This window comes from Muntiacus reevesi, chromosome 6 (assembly GCF_963930625.1).
Source record: "Muntiacus reevesi chromosome 6, mMunRee1.1, whole genome shotgun sequence".
Taxonomy (NCBI): Eukaryota; Metazoa; Chordata; class Mammalia; order Artiodactyla; family Cervidae; genus Muntiacus; species Muntiacus reevesi.
Genome location: NC_089254.1, coordinates 8,036,643 through 8,059,928, shown reverse-complemented (window position 1 = coordinate 8,059,928; position 23,286 = coordinate 8,036,643). Strand labels below are relative to the sequence as shown.

Below are 23,286 nucleotides of genomic sequence, written 5' to 3'. Positions count from 1 at the left end.
TTTTCTGATATATGCAAAATCAATTTTGATGCAGACATTTTTCTATATATCAAGATCAGTACGGAAATTTTTTTTCTAACCACCCAGCTGCTACAATGTTAAATAAATTGATTTTAATCCTAAATCAGAGATGTAATAGAGAAAGGGTGATTTAATATGCAATCTCATTACATTTGACAGGCTTATTTATAAACGACTCGCCCCACATTTTGACAAGCATAGTTAATATGTTAATTAGCTTTGAAAAAGATGATGAAAAGGAGAGACTGACGTGCTACTGTGGAGCATGGAATCGACACAAGGTGGTACCACTATATACTGCGGCCTCTCCCAAAAGCAACATGATCTTGATGAGATATTTATTAGCTACAGATAATTTTGTCACCCTATGTTAAAAATTAATCCCTTAAAACAATCCCAAGTGACCTATTGCTTTAGAAAACAAATGCCACTCTAAATATATTTATGAGCTTCTATAAAGCAATATAAAGCTTATTTAGAGCAATGACCTCGACAGCTAGCGCAGAACTCCTTGACAAGGAGATAAGCTCACTGGCACATCTGCACTTCTCTTAATGTGGTTTTCAGTACTTGGTAAGCCTTTTTGGTTTAGAAGCTTAAAGATGATTTCCTATGCCTGGACTTAAACAAAGAATTATAAAATCCAAGAATTAAGGGAAGTTATACACCAGACAAAGTCCAATTTGATTCCTCTGCTTAAATCCTCCTTCATGGAGGCAGTCAAGGAAACAAAAACTACCTTTCCTGATGAGTTCTCAAACTGCCCAGTATATCTATACATCACCCACATGCTGGAGACCTAGAGTGGTAAATCCAACGAGAGAGCTCTGATTTCCATCACTCGCTGCCAATGTCAATGCATAAGTGTCTTCATTAATATTTTTATTGCCCGAAGCTATTTAAACAGAACACTGGAAACTGTAACACTGTGTAGGGATCGTTAGTTTTTAGTCACTACCCTGCTGCCCCAGGACGGTAAATGAACTGTAAAACAGGCCTGAAACCACTGCCACCTGCCTCCCCACTGTTGTCTGTGGGTTAATATTTCCACTGCTCTGTGGTGCAGCTGAGCCAAGACAGAGCTACAGTCCCATTTCTAGATCTTTCAACACCCAGCATCAAGGTCACCGATGTTGCAAAAGTCAGCGCCCTGTGAACCTTTCTCTGACTGGAAAAATACATACATTTTACCTGGAAAACAACAAAACGGCTGTTAGAAAACGGCTTGGAATGAAATCAGATTCAGAGTGAGAGGCATAGCACAGACATAACTCAGAAATGAACAGCCAGTAAGTGTGGGAAAGTGCTCCAACATAACACATTTATTTTTTGTTTTTTTTGGCAAAGAATAATCTTGGCATGCAGACAAAAGGGCATTGGAGTCTACTATTCCATATCAGTTTTCCTCCCTTCCACTTAAATTACAATCTTCTTCTTAAGCTTCATTATGTCTCTGTTTAAAGCAAATTGGCAGAAAGCAACCAAACCGTCTTCCTTAAAAGGATGGATAACAACAGGCACACACATGTGAAAGAAAGGCTGGGGCTGGGGCATTGGAAAGACACAGCCTGGACATCAAAAACTATACCAGAAACAGACATATTAGCAAGTCATAATCCATGTAGTTCTTTGCTCTTTACAGAGCCCTTTCAAAGCTTTGGGAAAAATTAGCCACTAGTGTGGAAAAAAATAGCTTCTCTCCATTCTAAGGGTAGAGCCTGAAGTGCCCTGCCAAGCAACTAAGACAAGACTGGCTCCAAGTCACAAATGTTTCCAAACTATGTTCTATTAGCAGAGTCCTTGACTGACCTCACTGAAAGACAATCTAGAACTTCTAGTCTCAAAAAATGGAGAAAAACACTCCCTAACTCAAGAATATTAAGTAATGATTATTTGCATAGCCAACGTGCAACTATAAAGGCAGGAAGGAGGAAGGGAATGAGACAGTAGCTGATATTCAGATGGATGCATTCATTGACCTTTACTCCCAGTCTTTTCCTCCATTAAAGCTAATGACCAAAATAGCTGTTTTGTTCAAGCCCCTGCTTAGCTTTGGGGGAAAAACAAACAAACAAACAAACATCTAATTGTGTAAACAATTGTCAAAAAAACAAAAAAAAGCCAGGAAGTTTGATGTAAAAAATGGATTAGCGCGGCTCCTTAATGATAGATGGTCATCTTTATTCTCAGTGTTTTAGAGTATGCATTTACAATGGTATTAGATTTATTATAAGGCATTATAAAATCTATGGCAATAGATCTTAGGCTGTTTGATGACCCAGATTCTTTTATAGCTCTATTGAAAGCTAGAGATCTACACCTCATAAAAATAAATATACCCATGTGTACACGAAATGTTGCATAGATTTTCAGTGGCTTCACAGATCCCCAAATCCCATGTCTAAGGGAGTTGCTGGAATCTAAATTAAGTAAACCTATATTGTTTGCCTTACATCACAAGAAACTTCATTGTTTTCTCCCCATAAAGTGTTTGGATCAGAAACGTCAGGGAAGACGGCCAGGCCACATCACAGCCTAATTAACTAAAAGCCGAGATTGCCGAGGGTAGAGCGGTGAAGTAACTACATGGCAACAAGATAAATGACACATGCTGCAGCTTTATTGAGGTCATAAACATTATGTGAACACGCAGCTGAATTCTCTATGTGGGGCATCATCATTCATGGAAGAGGATTCCTGCCATTAAAACACTATGTGCTATATGAACTGTTTTGCTTTAAGCACAACTGTGAGTCTAGAAAAGGAATTTTTCTATTAATAAATAACATTTTTAACATTCACTATTAAGCCTTCCCTGGTAGCTAAAAAGAAGATTATTTCCTTACTTGAACTAGATCATACTAGACTGGAAACTCATTAAAGTTCATCATTAATAATAATCATACATTAAATCTCACCGGTCTTTGGGCCTCCTATAACAGATTTTTAAGTTATGCTAAACCATTGTGTAGAACTGTGACTCTACTGGAATTAAACTTACTCTGACATTTTTAAAAGAGTGATTGTTCTATTTCATCTTGAATAATTGGCACCAACAGTTTTCAGGGTTATACTATACCAAATTTAGTACCTTATAGTTATAGCAAAATGCTCAGACCATTTATCTGAATATTGCTGTGAATTTAAACATGCTTCTACTACTTCCAACTCATACTGCTGTTTGGAGATATATACTCCCTTGTTATAAAACAAAGCCACAAATTAAGACCGTAAGGGCGAAAATCACTGAACTGACAGCTAGAAAAATGTCTCTGCCCTTGTCCATCAAGAACCATTACCAGACACCATCTGTAAGAGAGCCCCTGATTAGGGAACATTCCCAATTATGTTTTCAGAAACTCCAGCGGTATTGCCACACACAGGCCAACGCTCCAGTACCATTAATCTTCATTCAGCCTATCAGGATGTTTGTCTAGGCTTGACCCAGACCAAGCACCACGGATAAATTAGCTAGAGCAGAGCTCCATTTCTCACCACATGTCAAGGCAGGTGGAATATTCTGTCGAGCCCAAGAGGACATCTGGAGGTCTGTACCACAGAGTAACCACTTCATTGGAGTATGTGTGGCTAGGGACGGATTTTGCTCTTGCAAGACCTGTGGGTTACAGGGAACATAAAGAAGTTTAATAGACATTAATGATCAAAGTAATTTAAACTTGGATGTTCACAGTTTTAAAAGGTCAAACGTGGTATTATAATACAGGATCACAAATGCAATGTCAAAGTTACAGAAAAGGTTGGGGAAAGCATATTTTGGTCTACCTGTTTCAAATACATTCTAATAACCAATAAATCCTTTATATTTCCTAATAAAGCACTAAGAACCTAAAAAAAAAAAAAATCCCAAAAGAGTAAACAAATGATTCATAAACTATTAGATATTATACAGAAGCTTAGAAATCTCCTGGCTTTCCAAAGATGGTTTCATGGTACTTTGCTTCTGACAGTTAAAAATAAGCATTATAAGAAAAAGTTCCAAGACTGAATAACTTAGAAAAGATGGTTTAAAAAGTAAAACAGGTCTGTATGCTGTGAGACTTCTCAGTGCCCTTAATTTTTTCTAACGTGTATTATGAATCCAAAAGAAGAGAATATGACTTTTTTTCTCAAAGGTTTTTTCCAAAATTTCTTTTGATTTCAGTGTTTTATCAAACACTAAGACATGCTTATTCAGGAGCGTCATCTGAAACACACAAATAAATAATTATAAAGGAATAGTTACTAAATCTGGTACACAGAGATGAGATATCATGTAATAAAATGAAAGCTTTCTAAGAAATTGGGAAAGTGGTCAAAATAATATATTAAGTGATAAATTATGCAGTTTGACCTCACAATCATAAATACTTAGGCACTGGAAAAAGACTGTTAAAAAATATATTTCAATATCTTCAATGGTTAGTTCTGAATATAGAAATATTTAGTTTTTTAAACTTAATACATTATCTGAATTTTTCCCAAGTTTTATACAATGAATATATAATTCCTTTAAAAATCACAAATTACAGATATTATTTTTAGAAAAAAAAACTGTATGATAGCTCTCTATCTGTGTATGTTCTTTAGTGATGAGAGTAAAGTTTTATCTATCGCTGTGATGCTCTAAGCAAATAAACATTTTTACAGTAAACCTACCATAATATATTCATTTTAATGTTTTGATTATTTAAGTTTTTATGTAATATTTGGGAACATTGCCCTTTTTTGTTTATTAAACACTTTTTAATGGCATTTTCTTTATTGTATTATATGTAAATATTAAAATTAACAGGGTAGCTGGTAAGATGAAGAATTTCTAATTAGTTCAATTTGGTTACAATAATTCAATTTTTCCTACCATACAGTTTTTATAACAACACAATGGCATATTATAAATTGACTAGTGTTGTAAGTATTCCATATTAAAGGGTACAGATTTAATACACTCAAACATACATACACATATATGGTCTCTAACTTTCCTGCACATGAATGGAATGACTACCTCTGAAAATAGACTTCCATAATAACCTCCTCTCCTTTTTTCTGCAAGGTGTTATCCTACCTCAAAGCAGGCAAAACTGAACAACAGACAAAACAATCAGGGCGTTAAAGTGTTTCCAGAGTTTCATAATACCATCAAAGGGTTTCCTTTCTCAAATGAGCATGTTTCTATACAGACCAAGGAGCTAAGCCTAAGTCCCAAAATCAGTTCTGACTTGCTCCATATGCTGTTGTCAAGGCAAATGGGATGCCAAAAATATTCAGGCTGGGTTTTCTTGGTTTTGCCAAGGCCCTGTTGACAGAAAGCTAGGCCAGAGGGATAGAAGCATTTAAAAATCAGAGATTTTCTTTGACAGCTCAGACCACACTGGTTACAGAAAACTGATATTCCCAGTTTTAAAGAGAGAACCAGAACTCAAAATAACCTAGTAGTATAAATCTAAATAATGATGTATGACTCCAAGTCAATTATGCTCACTCTGGATATAAGTTTGTAAAACTTATTAAATAGTTCTGAAAAAACAGAAACAGAAAAAGCTCTTTGTCTACATGTATTTTTCTCCATCTCAAGTTTAGGTCAACTGTGTGATTGCTTAGTCACTTAGTCATATCTGACTCTTTGTGACTCCATGGACTGTAGCCCGCCAGGCTCCTCTGTCCATGGGATTCTCCAGGTAAGAATACTGGAGTCGGTTGCCATGCCCTCCTCCAGGGGATCTTCCTAACCCAAAGATCAAACCCATGTCTCCTGCATTGGCAGGCAGATTCTTTATCTTCTGAGCCACCAGGGAAGCCCCAAGTTTAGGTCAAGGATTGCCCAGACTCCATTCACATGGGTCATATAACTTTCCAAATCATCAGAGAAAGTGAGTTTTCCATATTTTAACTCTTCAATGCGTTAAGACAGTTTCTCAAAATGGTTCGCCTGTAAATGGGTTATATTGAATAATGTTATGATATTTTTAAGATACACTCTCCTGCATCACTTGAGAAAAACTCACATCTCACTATATCATAGAGTCAATTAAAGCATATTCTTGGAGCAAATGTCTTGTATATTGTTAAACAAGTTTTTCACCCTAAAAATATTTCTGTTCAGTTAAAGAGATAAATAAATCCCTGAACTTTTCAGAGAGGGAGCAAATTATTAAATCAATGATTCAAAAGAAAAAAAAAAAAGCACACCTTGAAGCAGAAATACACAACCACATTTTTAAATAAATATTTTTAGTAAAGATACTCCTATGTATTTATATAGTTCATGCATCAAAACAGGCTTACTCATGCAAAATTTATTAAACTGTATCCTCCAGCTGAAGGAAATCTGTAGGATAGGATTAATTAACACAGCATGTGTGAAAGCTTTCTTTCTCTGTTCCTTGTCAGTTGCTATGGTTACCCTACAGGAAGAGAGCTACATTACCTTCTAAAAAGGATGAAGTTCAGGGGTTATTATCAAAACTTCTTATATTAATGTTTAGTCTGAATTAAAAGTCAAAAAAGCAAAGTGAAATGCTAACTAGATGAGTATAGGTTATTTATACGCTGCTGCTTTCGCTGAGCGTGTGTATATGAAAGGGGGCATGTTCCTTTGGGCACCTAAATTGACTTGTATAACCATTTAGAAGTATCCAACGAAAAGATGTTACCACTTCTAACTAAGGAAAGATCCCTAAAGAGCAGAGTTAAAAATCTTAATATTCAAGTCCTGTTGCCAATTATTCAAATTTGGGCAACCTTTATTTGAGTTAGCATAGCAGAATCTTAGATTTCCAGAAGAGTTAAGAAGCTTTATAGGTAAGTTCTATGAAGAGGAAAGAATTCCTCTTCATATCTCTGTAAGACGGTCTAATTTCTGCTGCCATTCTGAGTATGGTTCTACCCTCTGGCAGGGACAAAAAGTCAGTCACGTGACAGTTCTTCCAACATTTGCCTTAAGCGGACTAACCCTTTGGCGTCAACCAGTGGAGATTCTTCAGACCTTATCTTAAAAGTTCTCTCAGCTGCAATGGATACAGTTGACTATTCCCTGTATAACTATTTTATTTTGTTATCTCACTTTATTATTATATGTAACATAAGATGAAATGCACAATAATATGCAAATACAATTATGTGATATGTAATATAATGCAATAATAGTTTAGAAGATGTCTCAGCAGGTAAAGAAACTGCCTGCAATGCAGAAGACAGGAGACAAGGATTTGATCCCTGGGTCAGGAAGATCCCCTGGAGGAGGAAATGGCAACCTGCTCTAGTATTCTTGCCCGGAAAATCCCATGGACAGAGGAGCCTGGTGGGCTACAGTCTACGGAGATGCAAAGAGTCAGACAAGACTGAGCAACTAAGCATGCAAACATGAAATATAATACAATACATATCTGCCACATGGCAGGTTATTATTTTTTTTAACTTTTTATTTTGTATTGGGGTATATAGCTGACTGGATTTCCCAGGTGGTGCTAGTGGTAAAGAACCCACCTGCCAATACAGGTGTAAGAGAATGTAAGAGAAGTGGGTTCAATCCCTGGGTAGGGAAGATCCCCTGGAGGAGGGCATGGCAACCCACCCCAGTTTTCTTGCCTGGAGAATCCCTTGGACAGAGGAGCCTGGCGGGCTACAGTCCACAGGGTCGAAAAGAGTCAGACATGACTGAAGGGACTTAGCACGAACACATGCCTGCACACAGCTGATTAACAATGTTATAACAGTTTCAGGAGGACAGCAAAAGGACTCAGCCATGTATATACATGTAATCAATTCTCCCCCACACTTCCCTCCTAATCTTTTACATTTATTCCCCTGATGTCTCAGTTATGGAGGAGATAATAGGAGTGATTTGGCCAGCTTCTGGAACTTCCTCTATCTGCTCCACAACTGATGAACTTGTCTACAGCTACATATTTAAACCAATGCTTTCTAAATGCATACACTCTGTGGATAACTGTGGCTAATGCCAAGTTTTAACTGTCATCCTTAGGAGATTTCTCTTAAGATTTTATCTCCAGCTTATACTTCTCTGTGGGCTTCAGATATGGCTTTACCCAATTCCACGCCAGTATCGCTCAGTCATATCCAACTCTTTGCAATCCCATGGACTATAGCCTGCCAGGCTCCTCTGTCCATGGAATTCTTCAGGCAAGAATACTGGAGTCGGTTGCCATTTCCTTCTCCAAGTACAGGCATGGGGATGTACTACAGGCACTAAACTGGACACCAACCACAAGTCTCTACAGCGAACTGTATCATTAATACAATCTACAGCGAACTATCATTAATACAGGCAATGTGCTATGAACCCACGGTCAAATGGCAATTTACTAGTAAACAGTTTTAAGAACCCCAAACAGTAAGAGTTCTTTCATTAATAGCTGCACACTCATGTCCAAAAGATTTCTATTCCATGCACATCTAATTATTCTTTCAAATCCTGATGCATCCTTTTTACAGGTGGTAACCCTGCTTGGAGACTAGAGCTCTCTCTCTGACTTCATGGAAAAAGTGGCTAAACCAAGAACTGGGCTTCAAGAATGCTCACTTCCATGTTTTTGCTTTGAGTAAGGAATTGTGAAAGAACTGGCAACACTGACTTGTTTCTTTCAAGCTAAGTGGAATAATGGCAAAAGCTAGACGGACTTGTGAAAGCCAACTAAAATACAATATAAAGGAATATCTTTCACCACTTCAGTCTTTCCAGAGGACGTGCCACCGTTCAGGGCTTCTGGGTGGTTTTGCGTTCATATTAGGTCAATTCCTACAGGGCTCTCTCACCATACCTCATTCCCCAAACTGAACGATCAGAAAAAGAATGTTCTGCTCTTAATCACAACATGATATTTCTAAGAGACGGGCTCCTTTCTTCAATACTTGATTCAAAACAGACATGACATACTTGGGTAACATTTTACCATCAAGCTGTCAGGCTGAAAAGGAAAAGACTTTCTCTATTCTGTCAGCTAATCCATGGAGTAAGGGCAGAAGAAGATTTTTATATTTCTTTCCCTTTGCACAGTCCTGGGACCTGGCCAGGAACTTTTTTCTAACTTTTGGTTGCACTGGGTCTTTGCTGCTGCGTGTGGACTTTCCCTAGCTGCAGTGTGTGGGTTTCTCACTGCCGTAGCTTCTCCTATTACAGATCAAGGACTCTAGCCGTGCGGGCTTCAGTACTGTGGTGCACGGGCTTAGTTGTTCTGCGGCATGTGGGATCTCCCGGGACCTGGGGTTGAACCCATGTCCCCTGCATTGGCAGGCAGATTCTTAACCACTGGGCCACCATGGAAGTCCAGGAATTTCTTTTTAAATAGGCATTTTTAATGGCATTCTCTCCCTCTCAGAGGATTTACATTAAGTATCTGATGATGGGTTAAATTAATTTGTAAAGCTCATTATTGCCACTCTTAGAGTGTATCAATAAACAACTATCAAGCAAAGCAAAAGAGAAAAGTACTTTCTTCTAGGGACGTTCCGAGTTTTGGCTTTGAGCTTTGGTCTCTGCACTTGATTGCTTTTCCTGGAGGATCTGGCTTACTCCTATGTGTTCGGTTACTACCTATCTGCTGAAGATCCCAAATATGCATCTCTACTATCAATCTTCCCCCAAAACTTAAGATTTCTATATAAAAATAACAATTTAGATCCTCCGTATGTATGCTTATTTTTCTTGTTCCCAATTCCCCAACCAGTACTATCACCTCCAGTGTTCTGTAACTGACCACAAATGTCACTATCCATCCATTCACCAAAGCCGGCAGTTTTGTTTCATGACAGGCTCCTTTCACTTACAAAATTACAAAATCCAATGGAAGATCCCCCTTGTGGCACAGTGGGCAAGGGGACACAGGTTCGATTCCCGGTCCAGGAAGATCCCACATGCCGCGGAGCAATGAAGAAACTGAAGACAGATACTGAACCTGCATGCTGGAGCTCCCAAGACGCAACTACCAAGCCCACAAGCTGAAACTCCTGCGCCTGAGTGCCCCAAGTCCTGAAGCCCACGCACCCACAGCAAGGGCAGCCAGCACAGTGAGAAGTCCGTGCACAGAACCCCGCGTGCCAAGGCTAGAGAGAGCCTGTGCAAAGCAACAAAGACCCAGAGCAGTCAAAAATAAACAAAGAAAAGCTTCTAAAAATTCTATGGATTTTACATCACAATCTCTCTCTTTTCTTCCTTCTCCTCAGATTGTCATCATCTCTTGCAGGAATGTAATAGCAGCCTCAGGTTCATCAATGGCAAACAGTTACCAATTTTGAAATATATCCTGGACAATAAATGATCTACATGCATTGAGATTAATTTTATTGAAAATTAAAACTTACTTGTAACAATCTTCAATGTGAATAATAAAAGACTTACATGCCCAATCGCCCCCTATAAGCACCCTCCAGTTCTCATATTTGCCATAACAAGAGGCAGGAAATGTGACCATTTTGGGGACAGGCTTATTTTTTTTAATACCTTTAATATCACATGTTGTTTCTTAAGGTAGAAAACAGTTTTGAGATAACAATTATAATCTCCTTTTCTTTCCTTTAAATGAAATATCTTTGTTTTTGTTTCTGTCCAGACGTCTACTTTAACAGAAGGTACTCTTCACAGGATACCAAAATCCCTTTAAAATGTTATGACTGGCATTTGTCAGAGGCTTTCAACTGAGTAAGAGTAATCTCTGAAAACAAACTCTAATTAAAATGAAATTAAGCCCACAAGACATTAACGCATTTGCCCAGGTTGGAGGCATGAGACAAGTGCTCGGGCCTGGTGCACTGGGAAGATTCAGAGGGATCGGGTAGAGAGGGAGGTGGGAGGGGGGATCGGGATGGGGAATACATGTTAAAAAAAAAAGATATTAACACATTTTAAGGCAATATTTTATTTTGCTATTATTTAATTATCTTTGAGTTCTTTAAGTTAATAAGTTATGCCTAGTTTCTGTCTATCCACAAGGGCACATTTTATCTTTCATTTGAAATAACAGGAAGGATTATAATATTTTAAAAAGGACATTCTAAATAAGAAAGGAGCATTTCAAATACTGAAATTTTATGGATATGAAGATTTTATTTTCTATTTTGCATAGAAGATAAAAAACAATACATTCCTCCGGGAATACTGCTTTACATGAAACCGATAGTGGTGGTGGTAAGACCAATTAGGCAGTTTTCGACCCCCATGTAGTAAACATGCTCTGCTACCAGAGTAGTGCTCTGCATTTTGGAAGACTTGAGATGAGAAAAACTAAAGACCTGATAGTGGTTCTGACACTAGCCAGCTAGCTGCGTGCCCCTAAGTCACTTAAGCTCTCTCGCTTATGTTATGTATAAAATAAAGGGGCTGAAATCAGAGTCAGCCAGCTGTAGCCTACAAGCAGCTTACCTGTCTATGTAAATAAATTTTGCTAGAACACAATTATGGCTGTTGCTTCACATACTGTCTATGGCTTTTTTACACTCAACGGCAAAACTGAGTTATATAACCTATAAGGGCTTCCCAGGTGGCGCTAGCAGTAAAGAACCCATCTACCAATGCAGGAGACATAAGAGAGGTGGGTTTGATCCCTGGGTGGGGAGGAGGGCATGGCAACCCACTCCAGTATTCTTGCCTGGAGAATCTCATGGACAGAGGAGCCTGGCGGGCTACAGTTCACGGGGACACAGAGAGTCAGACACGACTTGAGCCACTTAGCACACAGCATAACCTGTAAAGTTACAAAATCTAGTAATCTGGTCCTTTGAGAAAAAGTTTGCTGACCTATAGGTCAGGCTAAGGAAAACCTTTAAAGTCCATACAGGTACTAAAACTCAGGGATTCTAAGAAAATATTACTAAGAATTTTGTTCACTAAGTGTATGAAGATCATATATGCTCAAGTTCTTAAAAAGCTCTTTTAAGTCAATAATTCCACCTCACTGATCCCACATCACATCTGCATTAGCAGAAAATGCAAAACCATTTTCAGGAGAGTATATGTGAATATATCATCATTTTCACAGTTCATTGATTTACATTTCATTTTCTAGTTTCTGCTTCTCAGTTAATGAAACTCTCAGTTATTATTCCAAGGTTAGATGACAACACAATATAGAAAATGAATTTTATAACTTTGACTAAACTGGCAATTTTGATAAATTTCCATATCCATGCTGATTTGTTTCCAGTTTTTAAAAATTAAAGGTAAAACATACTAAATTTATCATAAGAATCTAAGTTTTAAATCAAGCTGTAACACTCAGAACTTTCAGACCATTTGTTTATAAATATATTTATACAACAAAAATATTATGACTATGCATTTATATGTTTTAAAGAGATTATTTATTGAATAATTGTAACTATAATTAAATTTTATATATAGGAAGATTTTATTTTCTGTTTTGCATAAAGATAAAAACAATATATTCCTATATTGTTGGAATAATTACAGTTCTATGCCAAATGCATGCTTTGTGCTTAATAATAAAGAAGCCAATGTATAAAGATGAAATTATCGTATATACATAATATTCGAAATAACCTATGTTCATTAATTTTTTTAACTTTGAAGAAAGATAATAAATGAGAGTGAGTGTTCCTTTTGGAGATTTATGCAAAAATTATTTCCATTTCCTTACTAAACCACCTAGAATTTTGCTAAAATAGGGGAAGGACAATATTCTAGTCTCATTATAGATAATATAAACATACAAAGATCAGTGGATATGCTAGTGCTTATAATACAGAGGCAAACCTGATGAGAAATTCTTGAGCAGTTACAATCTGCTGGGTATTCTAAGAGTTTTGAATGTGTGATATCATTTAATCATTAAAATAACCTAGAAAGTAATGCAATTGTGCGCAAAGTCACTTCAGTTATGTCTGACTCTGCGACCCCACAGACTGTAGCCCGCCAGGCTCCTCCGTCCATGGGATTCTGCAGGCAAGGATCCTGGAGCGGGCTGCCATGCCCTCCTCCAGGGGATCTTCCCGACCCAGGGATCAGACCTGGTTTCCCATGTCTCCTGCATTTGCAAGTGGGTTCTTTACCACCAGCGCCACCTGGGAAGCCCTAATATAACTGTTGGCATCACAGTTAAACACAAAGGAAAGGAATTTACCCCTGGCCACACGGTAGTAAGTGGCTGCGCTAGGACTGGACGCAGGCAGGGTGACTGCCTCCTCAGAAGGACCGGGAACCCGGGAGCTTCCTTGTGCCCGAGCTCAGATGGGCAGGGGCACAGCCTGAGTGGGCAGAGAGCCCCAGACGGTGACAAGTCAGCCTTGGGCCAGAGGGAGGGGGTGGGTGGGGACAGGGAGGCAGGGGACACAGCTGGTTCTACTGAAAGGAGGCTCCAAAAACCCAAGTAAACGCAACAGAAAATGACGGACGTTGCCTACAGAGCCTCTGAGCAGTCAGACAAGCCCTGGAGGCGAAGAGACATTTGATCAAGAGAAACAGCTCAGGAAGTTCAAGTTGGGCTCTGACTGCAGAAAGGAGAACAATTATCATCAGCTGCTTTGTTGGTCTTTTAAAATGGAAATTGGCAGAAAGTAGTAGCCCCAGAAATGGAGTAGTTAGCCAGAAGGCTGTGGTAACTTGGAGAGTAAGAGCTAGAAATTCAGTTTTGGGGGGGCAGGGGCATTATTTATCTTACAGGAATCCAAGGCCCACGTTTTCCTTCAGAAACCTCAAACTTGAGTGCAGGTAAGCTAATCTGAAGAATATGCAGTAGTAACACCTAAACAAAAAGCTCTTCTGGGGTGTCCTTACTGAAGTGAATTTCTAAAATATTCCATGTGATGAAAAGTAGGCCACTACACTCAAACTTGAACTAAGAGGTTTTTCTGTTTTTATTAGGGTAAATGTCCAACTAAATGAGTTCCAATTAATGAGGTAATCACCAAGCCAGTGCCAAGGGGGCAGAGGAGTGGTTTGGGCTACCCTAAGTCGTTATGAAACTTCTAAAATGTTATGGTTGTTGCCCGATTTTTATGAAATATTTTCTCCCACTCCTTACTTTTTTCTTTTCTCTTTCCCTACTATTTGAACAGAGGTGAAGTATATTTTGGGGTCTCAACACTGTATATTTTGGGGTCTCAACACTACAGGATTTCAGACATTATTATTAGAAGAAAATGCTTATGAAAACACATGAACATTATTTTGATGATTTTTAACTTCACTTGGATGATCTCAAAACATGTTTTATGACACCCAGTGACAATCCTGGTTGTCCTGATACTGGAATTGGGCATTACTAATATAGAAATAAACTTTAAATCTCCAAAAGGAGGTAGACTGAGCATTCAGGGAATATTTTAAAGATACATCAACTGCATGAAAGAAATATATATCAAAAATAAAAAATTTTAAAAAGAAACATATATCACAATCATTGTGGAGACGCGTCATGTAGCTTTCGTGCTGGAGAGAATCTAAGACCGCTGTTCTCTACATCACTTCTTTTCTTTTTTTTTTTAAGTGTTTATTTATTTGATTCCACCGCGTCTTAGCTGCAGCACACAGGATCTTCAGTTGTGGCGTGGGATCTAATTCCTGGATGAGGGATTGAATCCAGGCCCCTTGCGTTTGGGGGGTGAGGCAGAGTCTTAGCCACTGGACCACCAAGGAAGGCCCTATATTATCATTTCTCATTAGAAGGAAGTTGAGACCTACAGTTCTATGCAATCTGCCTCCACTGTTTCAAATCCTGTCCCCTCTTTCTGTCTTTATGGCACTAGCATTTCAGGCCCTCAAACTTATTCTTCTGGGTCTTGAATCTCGGAAAGAGCTCCTCACTGGTTTCCCAGCTGCCAGGTCGGCCGTTCCGAGTCCTCTGCCATAATCTGAGGAAGAGACAGTTCCCTGTGATGTGTGAAAGCTTCCCCTGTGAGCTCAGCTGGGGCCACCATTCACAAGCTGTGTGATTCAGGGCAAGTGATTAACTGAGCGGACTTGTAGCTGCTTCACAAATGAGACGCACGTGGTAACCCTGCTGGATATTCTCTGCCTCTCCTGATGCATTCTTGACTCTTCCTCCTTCCTGTTCTCTGCTCCCCAGAGGGTGGTCTTAATGGGTCTGTAATTACAGAGTCTTATGTCCCCTGGCCTCAAACTGGGTTTGGCCAGGGGGAGGCAAAGGGATCAAAAATCGCAGAGAAGGAAAAAAAGCGAGGTTGGTATATTTTCTTCCCCTTGGCTCCTTCCCAGCTGGACAGGAAATGGCCGTGGCTAAGTCCTCTTTTGGACGGCTACACTCTTGTTCAGTCGGTTCTAGAACGTATTTCTCTCTCAATCCTGCAGGGCTGAGTGGTAAAGGCTTCCCACTACGGCTGGCCTAGAGAGAGCACACCTCTTTAGCCCTGTGCAGTTTCATAAACAGTTCCTTCATCCGCCCTCCTCAATCACCCGTGGGAGTCGCCCTTTGTTTTCTTGTAGAAACCCTGATACAATGACCACACCTGACTCATAGGGTATTTGTATGAATTAAATGAGAAATCCATGGAAAGTGATGAATAGTGTACTTGGTCTATAATAACAAGATACATTCCTCAGTGGCACAGTGGTAAAAAATCCACCCGCCAGTGCAGGAAAAAGGGGTTGGATCCCTGGGTTGGGAAGGTCCCTTCCCTGGAACAGGAAATGGCAACCTGCTTCCAGTATTCTTGCCTGAAGAATCCCATGGACAGAGGAGCCTGGCAGGCTACAGTTTATGGGGTCTCAGAGAGTCAGACATGACTGAGCAACTAACACACAAACTCAAAATATTTATAAGATGCTTAATTCATTTATGATGCTCATAAACATGTTAAATAAAGATATAACAAGGGGTATCATACTATAACGCTATTAATATTCAAGCTACTGGTTAGCAATGTAAGTTATGAACTTATTTTCCTAACAAACTCCATGATGTCTCAAACTTTAATATGATATTTAAAATTTAGATCAATGAAACCTCAAGAACTAGAGGTTTCAATCAATCTCTCCTCCAAATTTTTATACCATATCTCACTCTCTAGTCAACACACTTGACAGTAAGTACATAAAACTGCTTTATTCATCTGTTTGTCTATTATATATTATATAGACAATGAGCAATGTTCATTCCCTATGATTGCCCATTTCTTACCACCACTTCCTCCTTCTTCATCCCAATATAAACAGAGCCTCTTGTAAAATGTAGGACTTAGACAAGACTACCTAAAGCATATTCAAGGGCTTCCCTGATGGTTCCTGGTCTGAGAAGATCCCACAATCCGTGGGACAACTAAGCCCAAGAGCTACAAATAGCAAAGCCCGCACACCCTAGGGTCTGCGCTCAGCAACTAGAGAAGCCACCACAAAGAGAAGCCCGCTCACTGCAGCTGAAAGGCAGCCCCCACTTGCTGCAACTAGAGAGAGGCTGTGCACAGTAAGGAAGATTCAGCATGGCCAAAATAAATAATAACACTAAACTAAAGCACATTCAGACAGGGGATGGATTTGCCTCTACTTACTAGAACCCTTGCCTATGAACTGCACGGCTCCTGTGTGTGAAACCAGCTTAGATCCCAACTGTAACCACAGCAAGTGACTCTGATTCTGCATGGCACCCTAGCTGCCTTTCAAAAAGTTACCTTAAGCATAGAAAGAGGTAAGCCCAGACCTGAGAGTTTTTTAAAAAAAACAAAACAAAAAGAACCTTGATGAGCAGAAGTACAAATGCTCATTTCAAAGCTTCCAGATGTTTAGTTTTACGACATGAAGAGACCTGAATTTACCTTTGAGGCTGACTGTTCCTTTATTCTAAGAAATTCAACAATGGCAATAACTGTTGTATAAATGGCAACTTCTGTTGCATAAAAGTAAAGCAAGCCCCTACCCACTGTTCTGGAGCAAGATGTGCAATTAACCTGCATCTTGATACCTCAAACACAAGCCATCGAGAAATCTCAGGGAAGGAAGGGCTTCCCTGGTGGCCCAGTGGTTAAGACTCCACGCTTCTCAAGTGGTTAAGACTCCACACTTCCATTGCAAGGGCGTGGGTTTGATCCCTGGCTGGGGAACTAAGGTCCTACATGCTGCATGGTGCAGCCAAATAAGACGTGTCAGGAAGTATTATTCCAGGCAGAGGGGACAGTAAGTGCCAGCGCTCTGAAGTGGGAGAGGGCCTGGCACAGCAGGACTGGTGAGGAGGCACCGTGTGCAGGGCCGTGCACCCAGCACGTGCTTTGGTGCACCCACGCCTCCTGGACCCTCCCCATATGCCTTCTCACACGTCCACGCCACTTCCCACATGGACGTCTAATTCCAACCCACCCTCAAATTACTCCCTGATCCCCAAATCAGAAGTCATTCCTCCCGGCCGTGGATTTCCACGGTAGTCTGCCGCACCTCCCACTTGTCACTCAGCACTAGACCTCGAAGCACTGCAGTCACTGAAGAGGGATACTGCCCTGTGTAGGGCAGAGACCACGTCTGATGCCTCCCTGTCCCCAGGACCAGCCCAGACAGGGCCCAGAATGAGTACCGTGTTCACAGAGTTGGCTGGTTGAACTGCACCTGGAAGTCAGAGTGTGTTTCCAAAGTAAGTTTCAGAAAGGGATCAATGGAATCTTTCTCCTATGTTTATACACACAAAGACTTATGTGCGTAGATATCTGTTGTGATGCTGTTTACACTAAAAGGCTAAAAGTAACCTCAAATTCTAGGTGAAAACTAGCTAAATAAATTATAGTACAAAATGCAGCCGATGAGGTCATTAAATCTATATGTACTAATATGGAACCAACAATGACGTACTCCTAAGAGAAAAGGCAAAATAAAGAACAGGGAGCAAGACAGAAAAGCATAAATATCACACGACATCCCTTATATGTGGAATCTAAAAAGAAACGATAACAAGGAACTTACGAAAGAGACTCACAGACTTCTAAAAGGAGCTTATGGTTGCTGAGGGCAGGGGAGGGGGGAAAGGAAGGGGGAAGGAGTAGTTAGAGAGTTTGGGATAGATGTGTACACACTGCTATGTTTAAAACTGATAACCAGCAAGGACCTACTGTACAGCACAGGAAACCCTGCGTGATGCTTCGGCAGCCTGGACGTGAGTGGGGCTTGGGGGAGAGTGGATACGTGCACCTGTAAGGCTGAACCCCTCTGCCCTGGTCACCTGAAACTATTACAACACTGTTTGCTAACTGAGTATACCCACACACAAAATAAAAAGCTTTTTAAAAAGAAGAACAGTGAGCATGATACTTACTATTTGCATAAAAAGAAAGGTACATATACACGCATATGATGTCTCTGAAAAGAGACATAAGAAACAGGTAGAAGCGACCTGCCTGTGCGGAAGGATGGAAACAGGAGCTAGAAGGAGACAATTTTCACTGAAAGCCCATTTTTCCCTCTTGGAAGTATCTATTACTGTTGTGCACAAGTTCCTACTGAACAAAAATACTGATTTTTAAACGAGAAACAAAAGGGATCCAATAAGTCCTCACTCAGCCCTGTGCAGTCTTAGCATCCCCCTTTTCAACTCCACCCTAAGATTTCAGCCTATTCCTTATACTTTATAGCGCTGGTCCTAAAATAGTCATGGGCTGTAAACGACAGGCTTTCCTCGTGCCGCGGGAAAACTGGTGGCTGGCGGCAGTGAGTTAATGACTGGGTGGAACAGGCAGAAATAAACCGTTATTTAGATATTCTCACCACTACAACCAAGCTGCCTTCTATAGCTCTCGTCTGTCTGCATAATAGCCAGTTTAGCTACTAAGACCGAAGATAAGCTTGCATGAGTAATGTGAATCATCAGGCAATTTTGAAGTTAAAAAAAAAATCTTCCTTAAAGGGAAACATGCTTGAAAGTATAGTACTTAGAATACATTTCCCTAAGATGAAAGTGTCAAGACTGCCCGAGCAGCTAGGATTTTTAAGTTTTTACAACTCATGCAACGAAGGTTTCACTTCTACATCCAATTAACCCACCCGGAGGCAGGGCACTCTCTAAATAACCCAGGACTCGTGGCAGTAAGAGTATCAGGTAGATTTTGAAAAGTTTGAACTCAGAATCAGTAGCCTGACAATCTATTTATCCTCACTTGTCAGCACAAATCACACATGCTAAGTTTGAGAGGACCAGGAGTGTTCACAAAGACTGCCGCGGTTTTAAAAGAGCTGTCAGTAATGAAATGTAAACTCATCTCATGCTATGCTAGACAACTGTCTTATCCTTTAAGAATTAAAGACAGAAACCTACCATCTGAAGCACATGTCCTTTTTAGAATCTGTTAAATATACTTTAAATATCCCCATCTTGTCAGTCCAAATAACTTGTTCTTCAAGGCATTTATCTTCACCAGTGAAGCTTTATTTGAAAGCTTACAATGTAACTTAAGGCATTTTAAATTTAGAAACTTTCTCCCAACCGATTTGAGTTCCAGAGTCATGAAGTCCTCTCGGTTTTGCTCTCTTCTTGATCCTACTCGTTCCTTCATTAAACACTTCATTAAAGGAGAATAGAGGGGAAACAATACTTGAAATACATATCTGGAAGTCAGGTACAATTTAGTACTTGTGTAGACTGATTAATCTTTGAAATCATGATTGTATATTAAAATCTAAAAGTATGAGACAGTATCTCATGGACACTGAATGACTCTAAAGTAATACATGTCATTAAAGATGACACTGCAGCAAATAGTTTGGCCACCTGATGCAAAGAGTCGACTCAGGGTGGATGGCATCATCCACTCAATGGACATGAGTTTCAGCAAACTCTGGGAGTCAGCAGAGGATAGGGTCATCTGGCATGCTACAGTCCATGAGGTTGGAAAGAGTCGGACGTGACTGAGCAACTGAACACCACCACCAAATTTTATGAACAAATGCAGTATATATTTCTAAAAATATATTTTGAGGGAATTTATCTTCAAAACAAAACAAATCATCCATAGCTTATTAAAAAAGATATCCTTTATACTAAATCATTTTCTATGAACTTGTTTTTTTTGTCCTAAAAAACAGTAATTCACACATTACTTACTTTTAAGTAAAAAGGCAAGTTGTCTTACATAACATTTTTTTCCCCAAATACTTTTTCTATGTTAATGTCCAATTTTTGAAATGTTCCTATCACGAAGTCACAAATGACTATTTCCTATTATAAATCACTGATTACCTAGCTCCTAAGATGCTGCAAAAGACTCCTGAGAGTCCCTTGGATTGCAAGGAGATCCAGCCAGTCAATCCTAAAGGAAATCAACCCTGAATATTCATTAATTGGAAGGACTGATGCCGAAGCTGAAGCTCCAATACTTTGGCCGCCTGATGCGAAGAGCCGACTCATTGGAAAAGACCCTGATGCTGGAAAAGACTGAAGACAGGAGGAAACGGGGGCGACAGAGGATGTGATGGTTGGATGGCATCAGCGACTCAATGGACATGAATCTGAACAAATTCCGGGAGATAGTGAAGGACAGGGAAGCCTGGTGTGCTGCAGTCCATGGGGATGCAAAGACTCGGACATGACTTAGCGACTAAACAACAACAGCTCCTATGATAACTCATTCTTCCTCAACGATGTGCCAATTAGTAAATTAGGGCTGATTTTTTTTTTATATAATATTACTAGGCTTTAACTTAAAAACTGTTTGGTGAAGACAATATAACATTATAAAGGTGGATTTGAGCAAAGAAAAGATACTATGACAAACGTCTTACGTTCAGAGGTTAAAACCCCAACCCTATAAGAGCGTTCCGTCGCAGCCTAGTCTGTAAGTATGCTCAGTTATCGCAAAGGGCACCATTCAACTCTTGCATCAAGCTCTTGAATCTGAGGACTGAGTAAGACTCTTCAAATGGTTACAGAACACTCACAAAACAAAGGCAGATTATTCACTCAAAAACAAGTAACTATGCCATTCAGAACAGCAAAACTACAAGAAAATACAGTATGACATATGTTAAGCATTTGTAAAAATTTTCTAGGTTGGTACTATGATTTACAATGTACAATTCAGGTTTTAGAATTGAGTACTAATACTTTGGTCACCTCATGCGAAGAGTTGACTCGTTGGAAAAGACCCTGATGCTGCGAGGGATTGCGGGCAGGAGGAGAAGGGGACGATAGAGGATGAGATGGCTGGATGGCATCACTGACTCGATGGACATGAGTTTGAGCAAACTCCGGGAGTTTGTGATGGACAGGGAGGCCTGGTGTGCTGCGATTCATAGGGTTGCAAAGAGTCAGACACGACTGAGCGACTGAACTGACTGACTGACTGATACTAATTTCAAACAACTCTTTTTTCACTATCTCGTTGTTACTACAAAAAATTGAATAAAGTTAATTAATTCTAATTATACTTTGCAGGTTTTTTTCTGTATCATATATTGGACATTTTCAGAAATAATAACTTCTAAAAGACAAGTATGCTAAATTAAAATGCTGCAAATTATTTTATTAACTAATGTATTGCTTTGAAAAGCTCACTGAACTAAATGTTTTATTACCAGCTCATTGGTTATATTAATAAGAAATACTGAGTTTCAAAGGTCTAGAGCATGGGTTGACAAATTACATCTCATGGACCAAATCCAGCCACATCCATTTGTTGAAATAGTGTCTGTAGCTACTTTTTCACTAAAGCAATAGAATTCTATAGTTGTGATAGAGGCTTCATGGCCAAAAATATTTATTATCTGTCTCCTTAGAGAAAAAGTTGGCTAACCTCAGTTTAGAATTTTTCATAAGACAGAAATTTTGTTTTCCAAGTACTTTTTATTATTCAGGGTCTCTTTTAGATTGACTAAGGTCTGGAAAAAAGTTAAAAAATAATAGTAATATAAGAAAAGCAGTACTTACTTGACTGCTATAATATTTTTTCAGGTGATGACAGTGTTCTTATAACCTGGTTATGGAGGTAGTATTATCATTATATACCTTTATCAAATGTCAAATTGTAAATGGTAAATTTCATTTTATGTAAAATATAATGCAACAAACAAAAACACTAAAGGATTATATTTGAAGTAAATTGGCTGTTATAGATGGAAACTTTTTTAAACTGAAAGGTATTACAAGATCATAATAAAGAAAATAAGTTAATAATCTGATTTTGTGATTTCTGATATAAATGTTTCTATAATTTATTATATGAATTATTAAATACAAAACAATGTACAACTATGAAAAATTATTCTTTACCATTATTTACAATGCCCTATACCTTGAATTATTAAAAACACTTTAATTTGGATGTCAGATTCAACATGATTATTCATCCATATACCAGGAAGTAGATCAGAAAGCAGTAATTATTTTGTGACGAAGACTCTTCCCTTCCTGATGGCACCCAAGTTAAAGTCTCAGAACTGAAGGATTTAAAGAATTATTGAGCCTGAGATACACAAACCAGACAGCTATGATAAACCTAGACAGCATATTAAAAAGCAGACATCATTTTGCCAACATACATCCATGTAGTCAAAGCTATGGTTTTTCCAGCAGTCATGTAAGAACTGGACCATAAAGAAGGCGGGGCACCAAAGTGGTGCTGGAGAAGACTCTGAAGAGTCCCTTGGACTGCAAGGAGATCAAACCAGTCAATCCTAAAGGAAATCAACCCAGAATATTCAAGTGAAGGACTCATGCTGAAGCTGAATCTCCAATACTTTGGCCACCTGATGCAAAGAGCTGACTCATTGAAGAGATCCTGATGCTGAGAAAGACTGAAGGCAAAAGGAGAAGGGGGTGGTAGAGGATGACATCGTTAGACAGCATGAATTTGAGCAAACTCTGGGAGACAGTGGAGGAGAGAGGAGTCTGGTAAGCTACATTCCATGGGGTAACAAAGAGTTGAACAAGATTTAGCAACTAAACAACAACACACATTCAAAATTAAGTTAAAATAATGACCACTTAACAACACTGAACAAATCTACATTAAAAGAATCTATTGCAGGTTTTTGGTTACGATGAGGTTGACATATATCATCATATATAAAGAGATCAAATCAGTCAATCCTAAAGAAAATCAACGCTGAATATTCATTGGAAAGACTGATGCTGAAGCTGAAGCTCCAAACTTTTGGCCACATTTTGTGAAGAGTCAACTCACTGGAAAAGACCCTCATGCTGGGAAAGATTGAGGGCAAGAGAAGAAGGGGACGATGAAGATGAGATGGTTGGATGGCATCACTGACTCAAAGGACATGAGCTTGACCAAGCTCCGGGAGATAGTGGACAGGGAAGCCTGGCGTGCTGCAGTCTATGGGGTCATAAACAGTCAAACAGGACTGAGCAA

The 23,286-nt window shown here is 39.3% G+C and overlaps 1 protein-coding gene across 1 annotated transcript in view; it reads right to left on the bottom strand.

The window, feature by feature from the left end:
* Positions 1–23,286, bottom strand: part of CDK14 (cyclin dependent kinase 14) — a 634,831-nt gene that overhangs the window by 275,417 nt on the left and 336,128 nt on the right. The window contains exon 9 of the mRNA XM_065939116.1: positions 3,517–3,637. Within this exon, the coding sequence (XP_065795188.1) occupies positions 3,517–3,637 (121 nt within the window). The remainder of the gene's footprint in view (positions 1–3,516; positions 3,638–23,286) is intronic.